The 21,851-nt window shown below is 36.9% G+C and overlaps 1 protein-coding gene across 1 annotated transcript in view; it reads right to left on the bottom strand.

Annotated features, from left to right (window-relative positions):
• Positions 1-4,374: 4,374 nt before the first annotated feature.
• The window catches only part of TBC1D15 (TBC1 domain family member 15), a 33,171-nt gene continuing 15,694 nt past the window's right edge, over positions 4,375-21,851 (bottom strand). Inside the window, exons 8-17 of the mRNA XM_053462968.1 lie at positions 20,004-20,132; positions 18,987-19,090; positions 14,004-14,098; positions 12,769-12,885; positions 8,472-8,572; positions 7,907-8,006; positions 7,306-7,403; positions 6,879-6,995; positions 5,388-5,474; positions 4,375-4,865 (exon numbers count right to left, since the gene is read on the bottom strand). Of these exons, the coding sequence (XP_053318943.1) occupies positions 4,668-4,865; positions 5,388-5,474; positions 6,879-6,995; positions 7,306-7,403; positions 7,907-8,006; positions 8,472-8,572; positions 12,769-12,885; positions 14,004-14,098; positions 18,987-19,090; positions 20,004-20,132 (1,146 nt within the window). The 3' untranslated portion in view covers positions 4,375-4,667. The remainder of the gene's footprint in view (positions 4,866-5,387; positions 5,475-6,878; positions 6,996-7,305; positions 7,404-7,906; positions 8,007-8,471; positions 8,573-12,768; positions 12,886-14,003; positions 14,099-18,986; positions 19,091-20,003; positions 20,133-21,851) is intronic.

Below are 21,851 nucleotides of genomic sequence, written 5' to 3'. Positions count from 1 at the left end.
ATTAGATATGCAAGAACCACATTTTTAATCTATTCCTGGGAACTTAATCTCACCAAATATTAACAGATGAATGATAACATTGACTTCTCTGTAACTAGTGTTTTTGCGTCATTGGTACCTTACTGCATTTACCTTTAACTCAGCCCTGCAAGTACTGGATCGGTATCTGAGCTGTTTTTTCCCCATGGTTTTTGGAATCTATAGAAACAGATCTATCTGTCTGTTACTGTCTTCAAACATATGGCTGAATGTTAAAATCCACAGAATGAGTTATTCAGAGTAGGCAAACTAAGGTAATCTTACTAGTTGATCCAAGAAAGCCAGATGGGGGCCCAGTTGATGTAACCTCCCATTACGTGACCCTGCTCTGTTCCTGCCTCCTCAAGGAGCCGGTTTACAATGGACGGTTTGATCCAGCCTCCCGGCCAGAAAGGAATGCAGCAGGGTCACGTAATGCGGTAAAAGTGAGCTCACTTACCTCGCTGCTCCAAATCCTGCAAGCTCTGGGCAAGGTAAGAGTGTGAAGTAGGTATGAGGTAGAATAGGGTGAGTATGTGAGTATGTCTTTTTCAGAACTGCCTTCATTTTTCCTGGCATACTTTCTACAAGGTGCTGGAAACATTACATTTGAGTTATTGTTGCCTTTCTGTCATCACGAACCAGTCTGCCCATTCTCTCTGACCTCTGACATCAACAAGGCATTTTCATCCACACAACTGCCACTGATTTGATACTTTCTCTTTTTCGGACTATTCTCTGTAAACCCTAGAGATGGTTGTACGTGAAAATCCCAGTAGATCAGCAGTTTCTGAAATAAACGTCTGGCACCAAAAACCATGCCACGTTCAAAGTCACTTAATTCCCCTTTCTTCCCCATTCTGATGCTCGGTTTGAACTTCAGCAAGTTGTCTTGACTACGTCTACATGCCTTAATGCATTGAGTTGATGCCATGTGATTGGCTGATTAGCTATTTGTTTTAACAAGCAATTGAACAGGTGTACCTAATAAAGTGGCCAGTAAGTCTAAGCGTGTATGGTGTTAGCTTGAGTATATATCAGCATACAGTAAAAAAGTTAAATTTTCTTAGTATATGGGTTAGCATGGTCATGTGTGTTAGTGTATGGTGTTAGAGCAAGTTTGCATGTTAGTATGTGTGTAAGTAATGGGAGGGAGATGAAAACACCACTAATTCTAGTCTCACTCCTGTATTATTTTTTATTGATTTCTATGGTGTCATCGTATTCTTCTGCACTATAAAATAAAAAAAGGTATGCAGGCCCTGCTCAAACAAGCTTACAATCTAGAATGAGTAAGGGTATAATACACAAGAGGTAAAAGTGCCACATAAGTGTACCTCGTTGGAGCAGACTGAAAGCAGGAGACTACAAAGGGTGAGCTAAAGGTAGGTGAGAGGTAGAAATCAGAACTGAAGACAGACAACGATCATCAGATGATCAGATGAGAAGGTACCAGAAAGAGTTTATTTGGAGAAAAGTAAGGAGGTGTCCTTAGGGAAACCAACATGAAAAGCTTTGAAAGTGAGTCAGGTTTTTAAACTGAATCCTAATGTGTACAGACAACCAACGAAGAGATTGACAGTGAAGGGGTCTTAGTTGAGGGATTGGTAAGGAAGATAAGTCTGGCACCTGCATTTATGATGGATTACAAGGAGGCAAGATAGGTATGAGGGAGGCCAGCCAAGACATAGTTACGGTAGTTAAGACGGGAGATAACAAACACATGAACAATAATTTTTGTTCCATTTTGCGTTTAGTAGGGGCAAATGCAAGCAATGTTTTTAAGATGTAGATGGCAGTTTATTAAAATGGACTGCATTTGAGGGATGAACGAGAGGTCGAAGGTGACACCAAGGGCGTGGAGATTGGATGATGATTAAACCATTGACATTGAGGCAAACTGTTAGAGGAATGTTAGCATTGAAGGGAGGGAATTCAAGAAGTTTAATTTTGGAGAGATTACGTTTTAAGAATTATGTGGACATCAAGTTTGAAACAGGCAAGGCAGTTAGTTACTCAATGTAAGGGGATGGAGAGAATTGGGGGAGGATTGGTACATCTGATGTGGTACTGAACGCCAATCTTTGAAATTTGTTTACCAACAACGAAGAAGCAGTCAGAGGGTTTATATAACAGAAACAATTGCTGTTTTTTTCCAAGTGCTTGTGCACTGAATCGTTTTTAATGGTATAGTAGCATACCCTTTTCTGTGTAGATTTACTCTTTATGTGACAGCTGTCAAGCAAATAAAATGAAAAAACACAAAGCTGCTTTGTCACGACACATTTTGGTTCCTTCATTTATTTTGTAACCTCCATAGTTGTGATTGATTTGGCCTTGAGCTATGCATAGTCTTTCTTGTGAAGCCATTTTAAATTTCAGCATTTTGCAATCATACATCAAGGAGATTGTATTTACAGGTTTGGAGCAACTTTATTTGAAGTGATACATGTTATATCTAACCTTTCTTCGCTTTAAGGTTTTTCAGATGTCAAGATACTAAACAATTGGTGTAAAATATTTCAGTTTAGTTCCATTAAATGTATGCAGGCTCAAATGAAAAATGTGACTCTTTCTCCTAACACTAATCATTACCAAGGTGCAGTCAGAGTGCTTTGAACTTCTTATGGAGATAAAATGTCATGATGGGAGAAATATCAATCTTGCATGGTATTCTTTAGCATTTAGCTTTAGGCCGCACAATGCAGTCTCCGAGATCCTGCTGATAGAGAAAATTCTATTCTATGAACATTACTGGTTACCAGCCTGATTATTTTTGTACCATGTATGTGTTTGAAGCTTCTATTCCATTTAGACAATTTTTTATTTGATCTTTCTAGCAAGTTAGGCAAATAACAATGAAGATGTTTTAAGAAACAAATCAATCAGCCCTTACTCTTATATGACATTACAATTAAGCACTCCCTAAAAAACAAGCCAAATTTGACAGAATCCAAAGTTATTTCTGGGGGAGGGTTGGGCATGATGGTGAGTGTGAGTGAATGTGAAAGGAGTATGCTGGATTGCACGTCATTAGCTTGAGAATAATGCGTGTATTCATTTGGTTTGTAAGCTTGAGAGGACATCAGTGTATCTACGAGCAGTCAGGTTAGCTGAAGGTGGCAATGGGTTTCGGTTTTGATTAGTTGATAATACAAATGTTTGTCTTATAAACATGGTCAATTTTTTGTTTAACTTATGATAAAGGAGAGGACAATGAATCTCTTGGCAGCATGATAATGGTAGTGGGGTACTTATTATAGGAATGCTAGGGGTGGCTAGGACCCTGGATTCAATGTAACTATGAACCACAGGGCTGGTTTTCCTTTCCAGACCTGTGCTGAATGTAGTAGTGTAGCATAGCAAACAAATAAATTGGTTTATACAGATACAAGCACACTTTTAAAGATTACTTTATTGCCAAAGGAACAAACTGGATGTAAAAGTATCAGTTGAAATAATTACATTTGAGATTTAATATTTACAGAGTTCACTATACAATTAATAGACTGAATTAGTTATGTACAGATCACATAACTACAAATCATGCACCACAGTAAATCCATCTCAAGGTTTGCATTGAAGTTAATGAAACTATTTGTTTAATTAAGTAGATGATTTTTTTTTTTTTTAAAAAAAGAAATTACCGGAAACATCACAACTTATTCAGCATCATCCAAAGACAGAATGCTCTGATTTTAAACACAGGGTAAAGTATTGTGGACCCAATTTTCAAAAAGGAAAATTAGGAAAAGTGTATTACCCCTTTAGATAAACTTTTATCTCAAATATAAGGTTCAACAAAATACATGAGTGTTTAGATTGGATTTATAGTATTCACTTGTACTCATTGTTACAGTGAATGTGTTTTTGTACACTTTTTACTGCCTGAAATCTCCCTCCACACGACTGGCCACAGAAAAGATATGCAAATAAGTTGCATACAAAACATGATTTAAAGCATGATGCCTTTCATGTCTGGATTCTACTCTAGATTGGCAAAATTTATAATTCTGGTACTCGGATGGTGCTGTATTTTGTCTACACAATGGATTACATATCAGTCACTATTTTCATATTTGTTACCTAGATTATCATTCATTTTCAGCAATTGTCAAATCAGGATACATTTAACACTAAGGTTATAGTACAAATAATAGCAATCCAAACAATTAGAATCCAGTTGTTACCCTGTATTATATTATCACACAGCAGTTGCAATTTTGTGAAAACAATTTGTTTATATTAATTTGCAAGGATAAGCCTAAAAATGAAAACAGAAATATATAAACACACACACATATATATATATATATATATATGCATACATACACACACACACACACCTTATATCTCTGAATTGTTGCAAGCTTTATTGAATGCATAACCATCTACTGAAAGTAGGTATTTTCCAGTTTGCTAGAGTTGCTTAGTTCGCTACCAAAAGGTTATGGAATGACGTTAGAAGGCTGTTTGGTTCAGGACAACTACAAAAATAATTGCATGAGCTCTTTTTGAAAGTAATGATTTGTAAATGTTTGTTTAGCAATTTGTTTTTAATCTTGAAGATTAAAAGGTAAAGTCACATAGTAAATCAAGTGTCAAGTCAATGTTTTAATCAGAAAGTGCTCTTGAGAAGAACGGCAGTTTCAGGCAGAAGTCGGCGTGTGAACACTGACTGGCAGAGTTTGGCTTTTTGTCCCATTGGCAGAAGGTGTAGGCACAGAGATGTGTTGAGGTGATGAGCTTTGGTGATGTTTCCTCAAAAGGCTTTCATCACAAAGTTCTCCAAAAGGGGTAGTGTTGCTCTTAAGTCCAAGAACATCACAGACTGCTGGAGGCAAATCCTAGAAAAGAAGAGATAACTACATTTTTTAACTGTAACAGGTTTGCTTCAAGCGTGATTACACTGACTTTATTATCATTACTATTCATGAAATTGATCATCTAGCTTCAGTTGCAGCAAATACAATAGATCTTTACCAAAATCAGCATTTTTGCTCTTCTCAAAAGAGGTATAATTCTAAGGACCCTGCATACCTAGTGGATCATCAGACACTCAACAATCATGAACCCTCCAGCTTGCTCATTACGGTTACTACTCGGGTTAGGGGAAAGGAGCATGTTTGATCAGGTCTAGTTTTGAGGTGCCCGTTGCCCAGAGCATTATATCTTCATTATTCACATATGTAATCCTTATATTCTTATAAGTAAAGTGTGCATATCACTCATGTAATGTAAAGTGGTTTATTTATTGTACGGATAGATTGTTAGCCCAATTGATAGTTAGCATGCATACAGAAGTCAAAGCCTGAGCTTTAGTTCTAGCCAGAATATAGGCTTAGATTTAACATAATGTGTTGGAATACCTTGCACTTCATCATCTGTAAAGAAATTGCTTCAGCCTTACTCAAAACATCATTTACATCTAGCTTCATGGAAAGTTCATTGATGTGCTAAAAAAAAAAAAAAAGACAGAAAGTAATGGTTCCATATAGAGTCAAATTGAGTATTGGCAATTATATTGCATACCTAAAATGTAAACACATTTACAGTCTGAAATTGGGTGGCGGGGAAACACACATTAAAGTCTCACATAATTGCTCATAGTATGCTATTGCTTTGAATCTTTGACATAAAGCACTGTATTTTGAGATACACCTGTTTTGATGTTTAATCATAAAAAAAGAATGAAATTAATGCCTTGCTCCTAATATAACCAAAGAGGGACACAACTCTTCATAAGCACAACACATTGTTGAAATAGCATGCTTGCAACCTCTGGTCAAATAGCCTAGAAATGAAAGGTGTTTTCCAGCAAAAGAAAAACAAACAAAAAAAAAACACGTTTTATTTCATCCTATATATCAGGGGATTGCAAACCGCACACATCGACAATGTTATCTTACTCCTATAAAACAGCTCCTAAGCACTCAGTGCATGTGAACTTAACTGTGTCCTTTAATGAAATAAAGTCTCAATTCTGTCCAAGTATATTGGGAGACAGCTGGGTGTAAAAGTTTAGATGATTTGTTTTTTTAAATGTATGGTATCAGTTCACTCCATATATACGGTTTCATCAGAAATCTCATTATACATCAAAATTCTGCGTAATATTCAGAAAAAACAACATGTTAGCCTTCGTTTTTCAGCAGTAACAGTAGCTTTATAAAGTTGTATGTTAGTTTTGTGGAATCAGTAAATCAGTAACCATCAAGCAACAGTTTGGCATTTTTGTGTATTTCATTATTTGAAATGCACTAACCTGGAATGGCAACAGTATTGGAGACTGGTGAAAGGTAGAGGTTGATTATACAGTTATATTTTTACACAAAATGATCGCTCTAATTTAAAGTGTGAACAACGACTGAATTCTCCATAAGTAATATTTAGGAAATTTAGCAAGATGAATACATCCTGCTCATGTATCTAATTTCATTATCACCAATAGAAATTAGCTAGTAAAGCAATCACAACATTGTGTACAAATAGTTTAAGCTTGTTCCAAATATTGTAGGCCATTATGCAATATTTTCTCAAGGAATAGACAAGACACAAATCAAGACTCAGGAACCCCAAATGTACGACCATATCCTCGCATCTGGATCATTAGGAACTTAAAGCAAGACAGAGATAGAATAACAACGCTGTGTAGGTTTCAAATTACAAATTCTTCAAGTAGTTTAGTATATGTTTCTCTGTAAATTCGGTACGTGGATAATAGTATTTTATAACAAAGTTAGATTTGGGATCCTTTTTCTTTTTGCGACATAGTCCAAAATTATTGCATTTACTTTTCTTTAGGAGTCAATGGTCATCACATTTGATTCTGGTGCACAAAGACAAAAACAACAACGTACCTTAAGAATTTCATTGAAGCCATAATTTTGATCCATTATCTGTTGTTTTTCGGATTCCAGTATAGCACAACAAATGAGGAGATGGAAATTTTGGCATGGTAACCCTGTCCACATTACCTATTAAATTTTCAAACATAGTTAGTCTTATTTAAACCACTACATAAACACTTTTATGCAATAATTGAAAATCCTTCAAAAAAAAAGTTGGGTGCTAACAACTATAGTAGCATTTATCAAGAAACCCCTACTTAAAACTTTTAAGCAAATTAGAGAGTGAAGAAGTTCTAGATATATCTATTCTATTTATTGGATCTATGTAAAACAAATAAATAAAAACAAAAACAGGTTTGCTGCCCAATCAATCCGTATTTGCACAGTGTCCAATATAGTTCAGACTGTAACTACACACAGAAAAATAAATTCTTACCTCCCAGACCCGGAGAATATCTTGAAAGCTAAATTCCCTCTTAAACCTGATCAGAAGCCACCGAAAGCAAAAGTAGAGGTAACCAGAGTCCTGAGATTCTAAAATAACAATAAAGAAAGCTTCAATAACAATAAATACAGATTGTCTGAGTCATGTGCCCAACTCTTGATCTTGTGCTAGATAATAAGCCACAACAAACAGACCAAGTATCAGACATCCTGGAGATCACTGGGTGACCACTTGTGAAGCCATGTCTTGGGATAATTAATTTTATCACAAGCAATACAGTCAGCATTGTACTAGCTTTTTTAAATGACAGTTTCAGCACAAAGGGACACTTTCCCTTCTTCCTCTCTTATTCTTTGCCTACGGGTATATTTTTTCGGACTGGTTCTGTGGGTCACATACATTCATTGCTGCTGTGCACAGAAGGACAGTAGTATATATTTTTTTCCCAATGTGACCAATCCACCTTAAATATTAAAAGGTGGTTTTTGGTGCCATTTAAAAAAAACACTCACACATAAAAAGGCACTAGCATGCACATGTATTTTAGCAAGAAGTCTTAATTACATTTTAGTCTCTTTCGTGCAATACATACCAAGATAGCTGCAGAATCCACTATCCAGCAACCTGAGCAAAGTACTCAACTGGACCAACTGTGTCTTCATTCCCTGCATCTGCTCCTCAAAATTCTGATGCTGGACAAGGAACAAACTTTGTTTATAATTAATGTACAATTAAGAAAATTAAATCAACTACAAAATATTTCGTTTTTATGCACAGCCATTAAACTAGGGTTGGCTAGCTTTTTTCTTCTGTACATGAAATAATAATTTTAAAAATGCATTTGTCCTAACTTGGATTATATTTGCCTAATATTAAAACGAGTTTGATGATCTGAAATATACAGTGGTCAGCTCGTCACAATTTCATGATTCAGCATATATTAGTTTATTCACGCATTTTCTTTTGGTAAGACGAAGAATAGGACTAATTCACTAAGGACCAAGACGACAAGAAACCTTTAAGCTGAATTGTTAATATACAGCTTAGTAGCATTTCACGTTCATTTAGAGGCCAATACGTACAAATGCCATTTGAAAGTGTTTATTAACAAGGATCACAATTTACCAGTTTTATGAGCATTTCAACATCGCACTTACCATCTGATCCATATATGATACAAAGCACCAAAATGCATCTACTTCATTTTCCATCACATATAGAACCGGAGACAGCAAATCACTCATTCCTTGTACATATCCTGGGGGGGAAAAGTTTGCAATCACATGTTCCAAAGCAACGCAAGACATCTTCTTGTTTCACATAATATATAATTCATATGTACACATTATATTTATATACCAATGATTAATTTGTCAAGACCGTGGCAAAGACAGAAGTAAAAACGGTATCATCACAAGCGAACCTTTTGAAGAACATAAAATGAAAAATGTGCAGATAAAATAAAAGGACAAAATGGGTGCAAACTCAAAAAAACATTTAAAATGCACCATTTACAGAGGGAACATTTCCACGATCCCAAATAATTTGTACATTTTGTGTTTTTTTGCACATTTAATATCTTGTTAGGTTTGGAATCCATAATCATAATGCTCCTGCTTTTGCTTGTAATTGCATTCTTTAATTTTTGTACTTTGCATTTATTTTTACAAAAAGGAAGATTTGAATGTCATCCTGATAATATCGGAACAATCATTTTCTCATTACAACAGAAGCAATCTGGATAAATCATCACAGCGTGGCATTTAAAACAAACACACACACACAGCTGAAACAAACATCAGTCATGTACACCATTATAACACTTACATTAAAGCCCCTCCAAAGAAATGCATAATACTTACACTGTTTTTAAAGCATTACACCTAGTTTTTAATTCAGCGGTCCATCAATTTGCATGGAATAACGCCATCACACCAGTTTTTGGCCGGAGAACAAAACTCTTAGCACAACTACCCGTAGAGGTCCTGAACATTGCCTGTGTATTTATGCTTCTTTAAAAGAGCAGGGACAGAGCATCTGGAGAACCATGTCTGCCTTGAAATTGCTCCCTGTGAGAGACCTTGTTGATGCAGTACAACTACCTTACGTCTTGTTGCTGTGTTCAGTCTTGCCATGGTGTATGACATGAAACTGTTGTGAGCAACCTCAGCCCGTTAGTGAGTTTAGCCCAGTTTTATTCTTCCTACACAGATGTTTCTGTTTAATTTAATGATTGTGTTTCAAACTACGTATTGAATTGATGATCATTAGCACCTACTTTGTGTAATTGTTAAATCATACACCTAAGTATATGCCTACAAAATGCCCGACTTGTGTGACTGTACCAAATATTGATTTAATATTTTTTTTCTGTTCACTCACTTTGCATTTTTTTTTACTACTTTACAGCAATCTTTCACACCTGTTAAAACTTTTGCACAGTACTGTAAGTGTGTGTACGTGTAATTATATATATATATATATATATATATATATATATATATATATATATATATATACACACATACATACATACACATATATACGCACAAAGACACAATCCCATACATGATAAATACTGCTTCTACTTATTAAACTATTTGGTTTTGTGCTATTTTTATTAATGGGACACGAAAGCAAACATTTTCTTCTGCTTTATATTTGAAAAACAGGATTCATTTCTGAAACTGCTTTTTGTACAGCTCTCATTTCTGTTCATATTTCCAGAATAAATACGAACAGTCTCTTTAAAAAATCATCTACAAATAATAAGAAAAGATTTGTTATCTTACAAGACAATATTGTGTGATAGTATTAATGTCACTGTGTTCCTTTTGTGCGTCCTTTAAAATAAAAAAAAATCTTGTTCATATTCTGAGCTTTCAAAACCACATATTTTAGTGATCCTTTCAAATGCCATGGCATTCTTTCTAGGGAACAGACATCCCTGTTATTTGTATTCAGTGTGGCATCACAATACTGGGATCAGAGGTTTTATGTTTGATACAAGTCTACATCTTGTAGCAAACACACACAGGGTTCTAAGTGTAAGAATGTCATTATAAACCACAAAAGGTGCCCATGCCTAGTGTGGAATGATGTTTGGAAGACTATACTGAAAATCTTGCAAGCTACAGCATTGAACTATTAAAGTTAAAAAACTATTGTTTTTAATATTCATCTTCTTTCGTCGGTGGAATCAAAATATAACTCATGATGACCAACAATTATACATACATACCGTATTGGCTCGAATATAGGCCGCACTTTTTTCCCCCACTTTAAGTTTTTAAAGTGGGGGTGCGGCCTATATTCGGGCTCTAGCGCCCGACGCCCGGGACATGCAGTCCCGGGCGCCGGGCAGGCAGCGGGGTTAAGATACAGATCCCCCGCAGCGGTGCAGGGGACCTGCATCCTACTCCCCGATACGCTCAGACAGCCTCCCCTGCCAGCACTTCCCACGGGGGGGGGGGGTGCCGGCACGGGAGGTTATCTAAGCGTTTTACCTCTGCCCACCCCCGACTTACCGGAGCAGACTCCCGGGTGTCTTGCGGGGCCGGCGGGAGACATTTACGCAATACGCAAATGCAACTTCCGGTAACGGTACCGGAAGTTGCATACGCGTATTGCGTAGATGTCCCTCGCCGGCCCTGAAGACACCCGGGAGTCTGCTCCGGTAAGTCGAGGAGGGGGGGCAGAGGAGGACAGCGGCAGCGTATCGCGGGGAGGGAGGACAGCGGCAGCGTATCGCGGGGAGGGAGGACAGCGGCAGCGTATCGCGGGGAGGGAGGACAGCGGCAGCGGATCTCGGGGAGGGAGGGCAGCGGATCTCGGGGAGGGAGGGCAGCGGATCGCGGGGAGGGAGCGCAGCGGATCGCGGGGAGGGAGGACAGCGGCAGCGTATCGCGGGGAGGGAGGACAGTGGCAGCGTATCGCGGGGAGGGAGGACAGTGGCAGCATATCTCGGGGAGGGAGGACAGTGGCAGCGTATCTCGGGGGGGGAGGACAGTGGTAGCATATCTCGGGGAGGGAGGACAGTGGCAGCATATCTCGGGGGGGAGGACAGTGGCAGCATGTTTTTTTTGGTGCTTTTTTAAAGAAAAAAAACTTTTTCTTTAAAAAAGCACCAAACTTTTAGGGTGCGGCCTATATACGGGGGCGGCCTATATCCGAGCCAATACGGTATATATATATATATATACATACATACATACATATACATATATATATATATATATATCTATATATATATATATATCTATATGTATATATCATTTTGAACCTCTTTGTCTGAGGAGGTGTGTGACCTGTTATAAAGCAAAGTGTTGCTCATCCTTTGCACTAAAATATTTAAAAGAACATATGCACAAAATGGCATTTTTAGGCGTAAGCAACATTTGCTCTGGAAAAAACCTTGTCTTATATTCAAGCAAATACAGGGACAGCTGAACTGGTAAATATAGTAGTTTGACAATTGGCCTTGATGTGCAGTATTAGGCAAAATGTGTGTTGGTGGAAGTTCGCTTCACTGAGCCTCTGCTTGAGATATAGACGGAGAACTCTATCTCCTTACATCTCTAAATCAAGAAGGGTTTTTATCAAAAAAGGGAGATTTGTCAGCAAAGCTGTGTTTTAGCTTCTTGACTTCTCTAAAAATTACAAAGGTCCAGCCTCGGTGAGCTTCTGTTGCAGAAATAGCTTGGCTGTCTCTGAATAATGAATAGCTAAATCATTGAGATTTCTCCAAGGTGTCTCTGTCCACTGAATTATGTAGGTCCATCTTAGCTTTTCCTGCTGGAGAATCTTTGTGGTTTCAACCTCTTCACGTCACTAATCATTATGTATGGTCAGTGCAACAGTTCTGCAAATTCTCCTGACATCTCACCCCTTAGTAAATAAACCCCAAAGTTTCATAATTAAAGGGGATATACATTGCAGTCAATGAGATGTTATTTTCCAATACCATATCACAAATTAATCATCAGACAGTAATTCATTCTAATATGGTTTGCCAGGACACCATTGTGCTAGACACATTTTTATCATAAAATATTTTGAGCATTCATGGAGAATTGCTCCGGACTTGACAGAATCTGCCCTAATCACATGGACATGTGGTTCACTTTCTGAAACTTTACTTTCACAGAAAATATAAAATAATTCTGATTCTCATTCATTCATTTTCTATGAATCATTAGTACATTATAGTGATTTAACAGATATTTATTGAGGAGAACTGGGAGCATCAGAATTGTTTATCAATAACTATATTGTGTGTTCCAGAGCACACAACAAGACCACAGTATTTAAAAAAAAAATAAAAACATAGCATGAGGATGAAACAGACACGCTAAAATATAGGTGAAAACCTGATTTCAATGCTTCTACCAATGATAAAGAATTAAGGAAATCAAAAACGGTGTATAATTAATGGTAATATGTACATTTACTTACCAAGATCAAAATCGTACATACAATACGTCATTAAAATGTCATGAAGTAAAATTAATCCTGGATTATCCTGGCCTTCGTAAAATTTATTTGTTCGGTCTGTGCGGTTGACGTCTTTTTCTAACATGAGGGACAAAGAAAATGACATTAAATATTAGAGAGAAAACAGCTCATTTTCAACAGAACCGTATCTACCAAATGCAGAATCCTAGCAAACCTATATCCAGCAAGCTTTGAAGAGCTTAGCATGACAGCAGTCTCAGTGAATGTCACTGGGGAATATATTGCATGACACCTCAGAAACTTAAAAGGGCAATGCTGCTTAAAGAACATTACCATATTTTTTTACTTTCATTAAAAAAAAAACATTTTTGAAAAGGAATAGGGGTCTAACTCTTTACTTTCTTTACTTATTTGTGAATTCATGCCAAGTTTAGGCAATAACTACATGCTGACTTTTCTATATGATAATGTACATATTGCTTGTGTAAACAAAAGAGTATACTCTCACACATTAAACATACAGAAATCAAACATCCTTGGCTGACCGGTTAGATTTGTACTAATGATCTTATGCACTTCTGGCCTGCGTCATACAACATTTTTTATGTTATTCTAAGGAGTTTCTATATTTAAACTGAAGAGGTCTTAGTGTCTTCACCGTTCACAGCACCACAACTGGACACAATTTGGTCATGTACACCAAGCAGGACAATATATTTTGGAAGACCATGCATTATGTAGGGCTCACACACAAGACTTTCATACCTCATCCGTTTTACAGTTAGCAAATGAAGCACTGTCCTAATTGTCAATAAGAACACTACCATTTTACTCTTTCAATATAAATCCCGTTACCATATATAGGTTTGTTTATCTGGAAAAATGAGCAAGACTACAATGTTTCTCCGTGGTGTTGTATTCCAGTGTGTTGACCCAAAAGTCACATTAACATTTCATAATCAATACATTTTACCTCCACGTTCATATGAAAGGGTAATTCTCTGATTGAGATTTTTTATTTATAGCGACAGTGCAGAGATACGCGTAAAAGCAGATGAAAAGATCACCAAGCCCAACAATGATTATGAATAATGAAGAACATTCTAGGAAAATTATTCAGAACGTGACAGCAAAAGAAAATCAATTTGGGGATGGAATTTTCAGGCCTGACCATCTGTTTTTAATTAAAGAATTAGGATACATAATAATTCAGAAGTAAATAATTTGCAAGGTACCTATTAAACTTCGGTAATCTCTCAGTCTTGAGTTTCGCTTCTCTTGCTCCTCGCTAACCGATTTCCACTGCAGTTTCATCCGGAAATATTCATCTCTGGAAAGGAAAAAAAAAAAGAATCATTGGGGGAAAATTGCGTGGTGATTAAGAAATAAATGCTGCACTTAAGGCAGATAAATAAGAATACTCTCAACATTAATGACATTAAGGAAGCCAGCTCTTCCTAGACACAGTTAATTTATTGTAGAGAACGCTCTTTCATCTGTTTCCCCAGCTTTTCCTCAGTACAAACTGAAATAAGACTATAGACATTGCTGCAAAATGGCACTTTAATTATGAAGCAGCAGTGAGATCTAATAAAAATGTCAGGAGCAAAAGATTACTTCCCATCTTTCTTATATAGTACTGTGCATGAGAAAAAGAAAAGAGAAAAAAAAAAACAGATAGGGAAATTAAGGAAGAGAGGGACTATTTTATCCAACTTCAAATAACTTTCTTCCTTTCCTGATCTGATTATGCTGCCCAATGTGGAGTAAAATATTTAATGCAATGAGCCATTAACATACAAAAGGTATGTCTCTATGTATTGGTTGTGTGATTGGCACGGTTCAATCACACAACCAGTACACACGACCATTTAATTGTACTTTAAGTAGCAGAATAACAGATTAGATATTTCAGATAAAGCAGCTCCTACTGGTGAAGAACGGCAACTCTATGATGTTATCTGAAATATAATTAAGGCTTTGGTTCAGGCCACTGGGTTGTTATGGCCGGGGAATTTCAGTTACATGCGGCTAAACAAATTTAAGCAATCTTCTGTAACCCAAGAAACATTGATGCTAAATATATATCCAATTGTATCATTTTAATTGTTTGTCATGCTACAATAAATAACGAGACAAATACTTACATGCTACACTATATTGACAAAAACATTTCCCAGAGCATGCCTTTTTCACATGTCTTTTCTATTATTATATTAACAAGATGAGATCAATATGAGAATCTGGACCACCGCTCCACTCATGCATGCACGCATATTGCAAAAAAGCTGGGGATCTGGTGGTATAATATCTGTATATAAGCTTGCTGATGAGGGGAAAAGTTATATACTCGCATACATTACATAGAGAGAGAAAGCAAGAGAATATAGTAGAGAAACACAGTTGAGTGGGAATTTGACAGCATGTTTAGCTTTAAAAAGAAAATATTTTTATTTTCAATCGAGAGAAATCAATGTTCTGAAACACCTTTCAAAATAAGCAGATTCCGTTGTGATCTTTTAATGGTCTGATCAATGCAAACAGGAAACTCTTTTGATACCACTGGTTCAGCTCCCATCAATTGCCAGGGAATTTAGTGGGTCTAGCGCTCACAAAAATTTTATTAGACGGAGAAATCACTTTGGAAGAAGGGCAGAGTGGTATATCGATGTCAAGACCAAAGAAAAGAAGTGTTTGGGGAGGTCAAAGAACTTAATCATGAATATGCAAATCTGCCACAAGGCAGTAACTCTAATCACTATTCTCAACATGCAAAAACATTTGACCCCGGGACCTCATGTCTATGTCGGTTATAATAATAAAAAAAAGTAACTTTTAGATTCACTAAGCAACAAAATTTCTCCAGGGGGTATAAGGTGAAATGAGAGTCATCCACCAACACCGTTGCCCTGATCAAACAAGATAAAAAAAATATACCGTATATTAGCAGGGTACACGTCTCAGCATGTACCACTAGGAAACAAATATAAAAGAAACAAATTAAAACTGATGTGGCTTAGTGGGGAAGTTAAGCAGAAAATTAAAAATAAGAAAATGGCTTTTACAGCATTTAAATCAGACGAATCAGAGGCATCCTATATAAGATATAAGGAAGCCGATAAAGCATGCAAAAAGGTGATTAGATGGGCTAAACTAGAACATGAGAGGGTGATTGCCAAAGAGAGCAAAACTAACCCCAAAAAATTCTAAAAAAAAAACAAAGAATGAAAACGTAGGTTCATTAAAAACAGAGAGGGGAGTGTTGGTTAAGGAGGACCAGGAAAAAGCAGAAACTTTAAATAACTATTTTTCCTCAGTATATGTTATGGAGGAACCTATTGAAATTTCAGTCAAACTGTCAGTGGATGGCTCAGGACAAGGTGCTGCCGCAACTAAAGAAAATTAATGTTAACAAGGCTCCAGGGCCTGACGGTATTCACCCACGAGTACTTAAGGAGCTGAGTTAGGAAATAAGTGAACCTCTGTTTCTAATCTTTCGGGATTCTTTTCTTTCAGGAATTGTACCAGAGGATTGGAGGAAGGCAGATGTGGTTCCTATTTTCAAAAAGGGTTCAAACTCTGTGCCTGGAAATTATAGAGCTGTGAGCTTAACTTCCGTGGCTGGGAAAGTATTTGAAGGGCTGTTTAGGGATAATATTCAAGAATTCCTTGGGAAGAACAGTATTATTACCAAAAATCAGCATGGTTTTATGAAACATAGGTCCTGTCAAACTAATTTAATTGCATTCTATGAAGAAGTAAGTAGAAGTGTGGATCAGGGTGTTGTAGTGGATGTAATCTACTTGGATTTTGCCAAGGCGTTTGACACGGTTCCACACAACAGGTTAGTATTCAAACTGAGGGAAATTGGTCTAGATGCAAATTCTTGTTCTTGGGTAGAACATTGGCTTAGAGGTAGAGAACAGAGAGTTGTTATAAATGGTAAATTTTCAAGCTGGTCAAAAGTGGTAAGTGGTGTCCCTCAGGGTTCTCTTCTGGGACCAATTTTATTCAACATATTTATAAATGACCTGGCAGTAGGCGTTGAAAGTCATGTTTCTGTGTTTGCAGATGACACTAAACTAGGTAAAGTTATACAGGGCAAGCAGGATATTACTGTGCTGCAGAGGGATCTAGATAGACTGGGGGACTGGGCACTCAAATGGCAGATGAAATTCAATGTAGATAAATGCAAAGTTATGCACTTCGGGGTAGCGAATGCACAAGCAACCTACACCCTAAACGGTAGTGAATTAGGGGTAACGACAAATGAGAAGGATTTGGGAATTGTTATAGACAACAAACCAGGCAACAATGTGCAGTGTCAGTCTGCGGTTGCTAAGGCCAGTAAGGTATTGTCGTGTATAAAAAGGGGCATCAAGTCGCGGGATAAAAATATAATTTTGCCTCTGTATAAATCAATGGTAAGACCACACCTTGAATATGCTGTGCAATTTTGGGCACCTATTCTAAAGAAGGATATCATAGCACTAGAAAGGGTACAGAGGCGGGCTACAAAATTAATAAAAGGAATGGAGCACTATACTTATGAAGAAAGGTTAACTAATTTAAATCTGTTTAGTTTAGAAAAACGTCGCCTCAGAGGGGATATGATAACATTATATAAATATATTCGGGGCCAATACAAACCATTGTGTGGAAATCTGTTCATAAACAGGACTATGCATAGGACACGTGGTCATGCGTTCAGACTGGAAGAAAGGAGATTTAGTCTAAGGCAGAGGAAAGGGTTTTTTTTACAGTAAGGACAATAAGGATGTGGAATTCTCTGCCTGCAGAGGTAGTTTTATCGGAGTCTGTACAGACGTTTAAACTGCAACTGGATGGATACCTGGAAAAACATAATATTCAGGGATATAATCTTTAATTATGGGGAAACAGCTTATTGATCCAAGGAGGAATCTGACTGCCATTTTGGGGTCAAGAAGTAATTTTTTTCCCTGGTTAGTGCAAAATTGGAAAGAGCGAAACTGGGGGGGGGGTTGCCTTCTTTTGGATCAACAGCAACAAATTAACAGATATAGGAAAGGCTGAACTTGATGGACGCATGTCTTTTTTCAGCCTATGTAACTATGTAATACATGTTTAAAAAAAAAAAAAAACTTGAACCCTTTGAATCCTGGGTAGGTAGGATAACAAATGCCACCTTTTCAACACCTTGTGCACAGTGACGGGGCAAATAAAATAATTTACCACTGAGGAGTATGAAGCCTGTGCTTCCCCCCTCAATCACCATCTGGTAGGGGGAATCTCCAAGAAAAACATGGTTAATCCCTTATGCTTAAACTTTTTTTTTTTTTTTTTTTAAAAGGGGGTAAGAAATGAAATACACATTTTTTCAGTTTTACATGTACATAAACTGTACACAACTGGAGTTGATGGGGGAAGTACCAAAAACAGTAATTAACGTCCTCTACGTCCACGGATTTTCATCCTTTTTTTTTCCTGGATTTTCCAAAAAAAAAATTTCTTCTTTCAAAAGTTTGCAGGCAAGAGTATGCAAACTGTCATTCATGAACCCACAAGCAAAGTTAGTGAAGATATGAGGTGCTGTGTCAGTGCTAGATTGTGACTCGAATAACCAGCCAGATGCCATAGACAAAACATCTATACAAACAGACAAAAGTGCGTTTGTACAACAGCAGCAGGTGTGAAGATAATCACAAAAGACTACCCATACCCAAGGAATCAATAGCTCTCGCAAGCGATTGCTTATCCAGATTTGTTAAACAGTGGCACTTTATGCAGTAATAATGATATCTCTACAACCAGTCACAGGCTTTTGAAGGCTACCAAACTGGATGTGATAAGCAGAAGAGGTCAGGGCAACGGATGAACACAACAACACGCAGACTACACATCTCACAGCCCTCAAACAAACACCCTAACCATTAAGTATCATGAAGTTACAAATGCAGTGTGCATGAGGCAGCGAATAGAAGTGCAAAGTATAAAGAAAACAGCCCTCAACTCCCTTTCACCAGGATTCTGATAATGCACTAAAATTAGAAGAAAAGGTACTGATGCTAAACACAGGTCAGGGGTATAGCACAGGGCAGACTGATCAGAAAATGCAAAATGTTAAATTAGTGATGGTGAACGCTTCGCTAATGACAATATTGTGAACATAGCGTGTATATAATTCTGCTCTACATTCAAATACATATTCTTTATTAAAATAATGTAACACAGCTTACGTTTTCCTTTTTTGTATATTAGCGCGCTCTTCTCTTGTGCTGTCCCATGGAAAGTAACCCAACAGAAATTTCCAAGCTTCCTTTCTCAGTGCATGGCAGAGCCCCTGTTGGAAGGAAGTTTTCCAAAATATAGGTCATGTAAATGACTACATTTGAGTCATAAGTAGGTCACAATGTAGACTTATTTATCGAGGATCATTGTGTTAAATAAAAAGACTACAGCAGGCATGTAACAGCAGTGCATCGAATAAGAAACAGCACACTTGGAATATTAGTCAATGAGAGCAGAGGCTTATTGGTAGTTGTGTCAGATCTCAGATGCTACGTGTATGCCATTTGATATTTCAAAAACAAAAAAGAAATTGATTTTAGTTGTCAAAAAAGATGGCTGCACATAGTATAAGAATATTATGCTATCCATCAGAGAAAGTGTTGATTGATTGAGCACAATGGCCCAACATTACCACAGACCACACCAAATGGTTACCATAACCCTAACCAGATGAAAAGCATTATATTATAATTCTACATATTTTGTGTCTTGCAGTCATGGCTGTGGAGGGAGGGGCAGGCCATGTGTGATCTGCAGTGGAGGTCTGTTCTTGCAACATGTCCATGTATAAAAAAAGGTAGCCATTATATGAACATAATGCAAATTCAACAAGATGATTATTGCAGGGGTCCACAAATTTCGTTTGGATCTAGGAACCAGCTTTTCTTTTTCCCTAATATTTTTTTTTTCCGAGCACCCTGGGTTTCGAGAACCTTGCATAAATTAATTCCTCACAATCCTTTCCACGCTAGTACATCTTGCACTCAGAACATCTAGTTGAAAAACATCATAGCAACTTACATTTGTAATACAACACAATTTCAATATTAGCCCTGGTATCATAATTACATACAAAGATATGGCATAATTATTTCCTTTAAACAATCTAAAATACTAAAAGAAGCAGTAAAACTACTGAAAATAAATAGGCCACATATACTGCTGTTTTCCAGAAAATAAATTACCCCTTTAAATATTATATTCTTCAGGTGGTCCACATTTGTGATTCTTCCTTCAGGGTCCATATAACTATCCCATTCAGATGTTGAGACTGGATCTCTCCTATGGACTTCTGGGCGCGTTCCCACATCAATCTGAAACAGAACAAGCAAATAAGCACATGCACATTTGGCAGTATAGATCTTATGTAAAGCAAAAGTATCATGTGAAAGCTCAATACTCACCACTGGGAAATCAACGGGTTATCAAATCTGCATGTGATTTGTTAATTTTAGCCCACCTAGCCTGCTGAATGTGACAATGGTGTAACTAAATGCAGCGAGCATTAGCAACATCATCCCTAGTACCATCCAAAGCCCAGATCTCTCCGAGAAATAGTATTTGTGAAACTACAATTTTGTTTTATTCATATTTCTGCCAGAACCCTTAAATGTTACGTGTCTCAAAAGCAGGCACTGTTATGCTGTTGCCATAGAAACTAAAAAAGCTGCTTTAACATTTCCACTTTTATGTGATTAAACCTTTACAGGAAGGGGTTTAAAAAAAAAAAAAAAAGATCTCCTTAGTTCTTTTTGCTTGAAATACCAGAGAGTGCAATCAATGTGGAACCGCATTGTTAACATTGTTACACAGCATTATAATGGTTATTTTTCACAGCAGAAAAGGGGGTCATGTAAGCTAATGTTACCATATGTTCATACTCGACTAGAAATTGCCTAGCACTGCTAATATTAAGGAATTCTATAAAAAAAAAATAAAAAAAAAAAAATTATCAACTACATTATAACTGCTGAACTGTCTTATGTCCTGTTTTCTTTGGGGGGGGGCTATTAAAGTATAATGTTTTTTGTTTATTCTTGGGGTATAAATATTATACATATTAATATTAAATTATATAAATATTAAAAATTTTCATTGTATCCTTTTGTTATTGAAATAAAATAACCATTATCGGTGTGAAAATGGAGTCTATATATTCCCGTTTTGCAACAAAGGAGAAATAGTTAATGTTTCTATTATACAGGCACTTGAAAATCACATTACTGCACGTCTATATATTCTGTTTATTGATACCATTAAATGGGAGATTACACAGAAGACAAGACTTAACAAAAGTGAAAACCAACATCTGATTTACTATAGCAGCAGGTAATAAGTCAACATGAAAAGTGCTACCTCCTCCTGCAAGAGACGAGCTATGAAAGACATACACTATTTTCACCTGACAACATGAAACAGATTTACACTACTTAAAGCTTCACGTAAAATATTTTTACTCCCACAAATTAGCATGTTCCCTAAGCATGTTTCCCTCAGTGAAATGGTGGCTGGTTCATGTTAGTTTGTTAAATCTATCATATTGTTGGCCACAAACAGATCACCAAAATCAACTACTGTGGGTTTTCAATGTGAGCCTGCAAAGCTAAAATGCAGTTTGAGAAATCATGGGGGGTGGTAAATGGACCAAAAAAAAAAAAACGTATTGCCATACAAAATGCTAAATGTACATTACGTACGTACATACCTAATGGTAACCTATGATGCAAACATATGTACGTAGATAATATACAAAAATATAATGGATATTGTGTTGTGGATCTTATTATTCTACTTATGAGAAATATGTTCAGGGAACCCAATAAAACAGATGCATTTGTACATCAGAAAAATCTTATCCTTACTAAGATTTAAATAAGTAGACTTGGATCTGTTTGCATAAATAAAATGTTGGGTACCAAATGGACATATGTCATTGCCAGGGGCAAATAAAACACAATGACCACAGCTTTACAGCGAGTGCCCCTGGCATGTCGGCCAAGTTACTTTCATGTCTCATACATGCCAGCATTCTG

This window comes from Spea bombifrons, chromosome 4 (genome assembly GCF_027358695.1).
Source record: "Spea bombifrons isolate aSpeBom1 chromosome 4, aSpeBom1.2.pri, whole genome shotgun sequence".
In the NCBI taxonomy this organism is placed as follows: domain Eukaryota; kingdom Metazoa; phylum Chordata; class Amphibia; order Anura; family Pelobatidae; genus Spea; species Spea bombifrons.
This window is presented reverse-complemented; position numbering and strand designations above follow the sequence as displayed.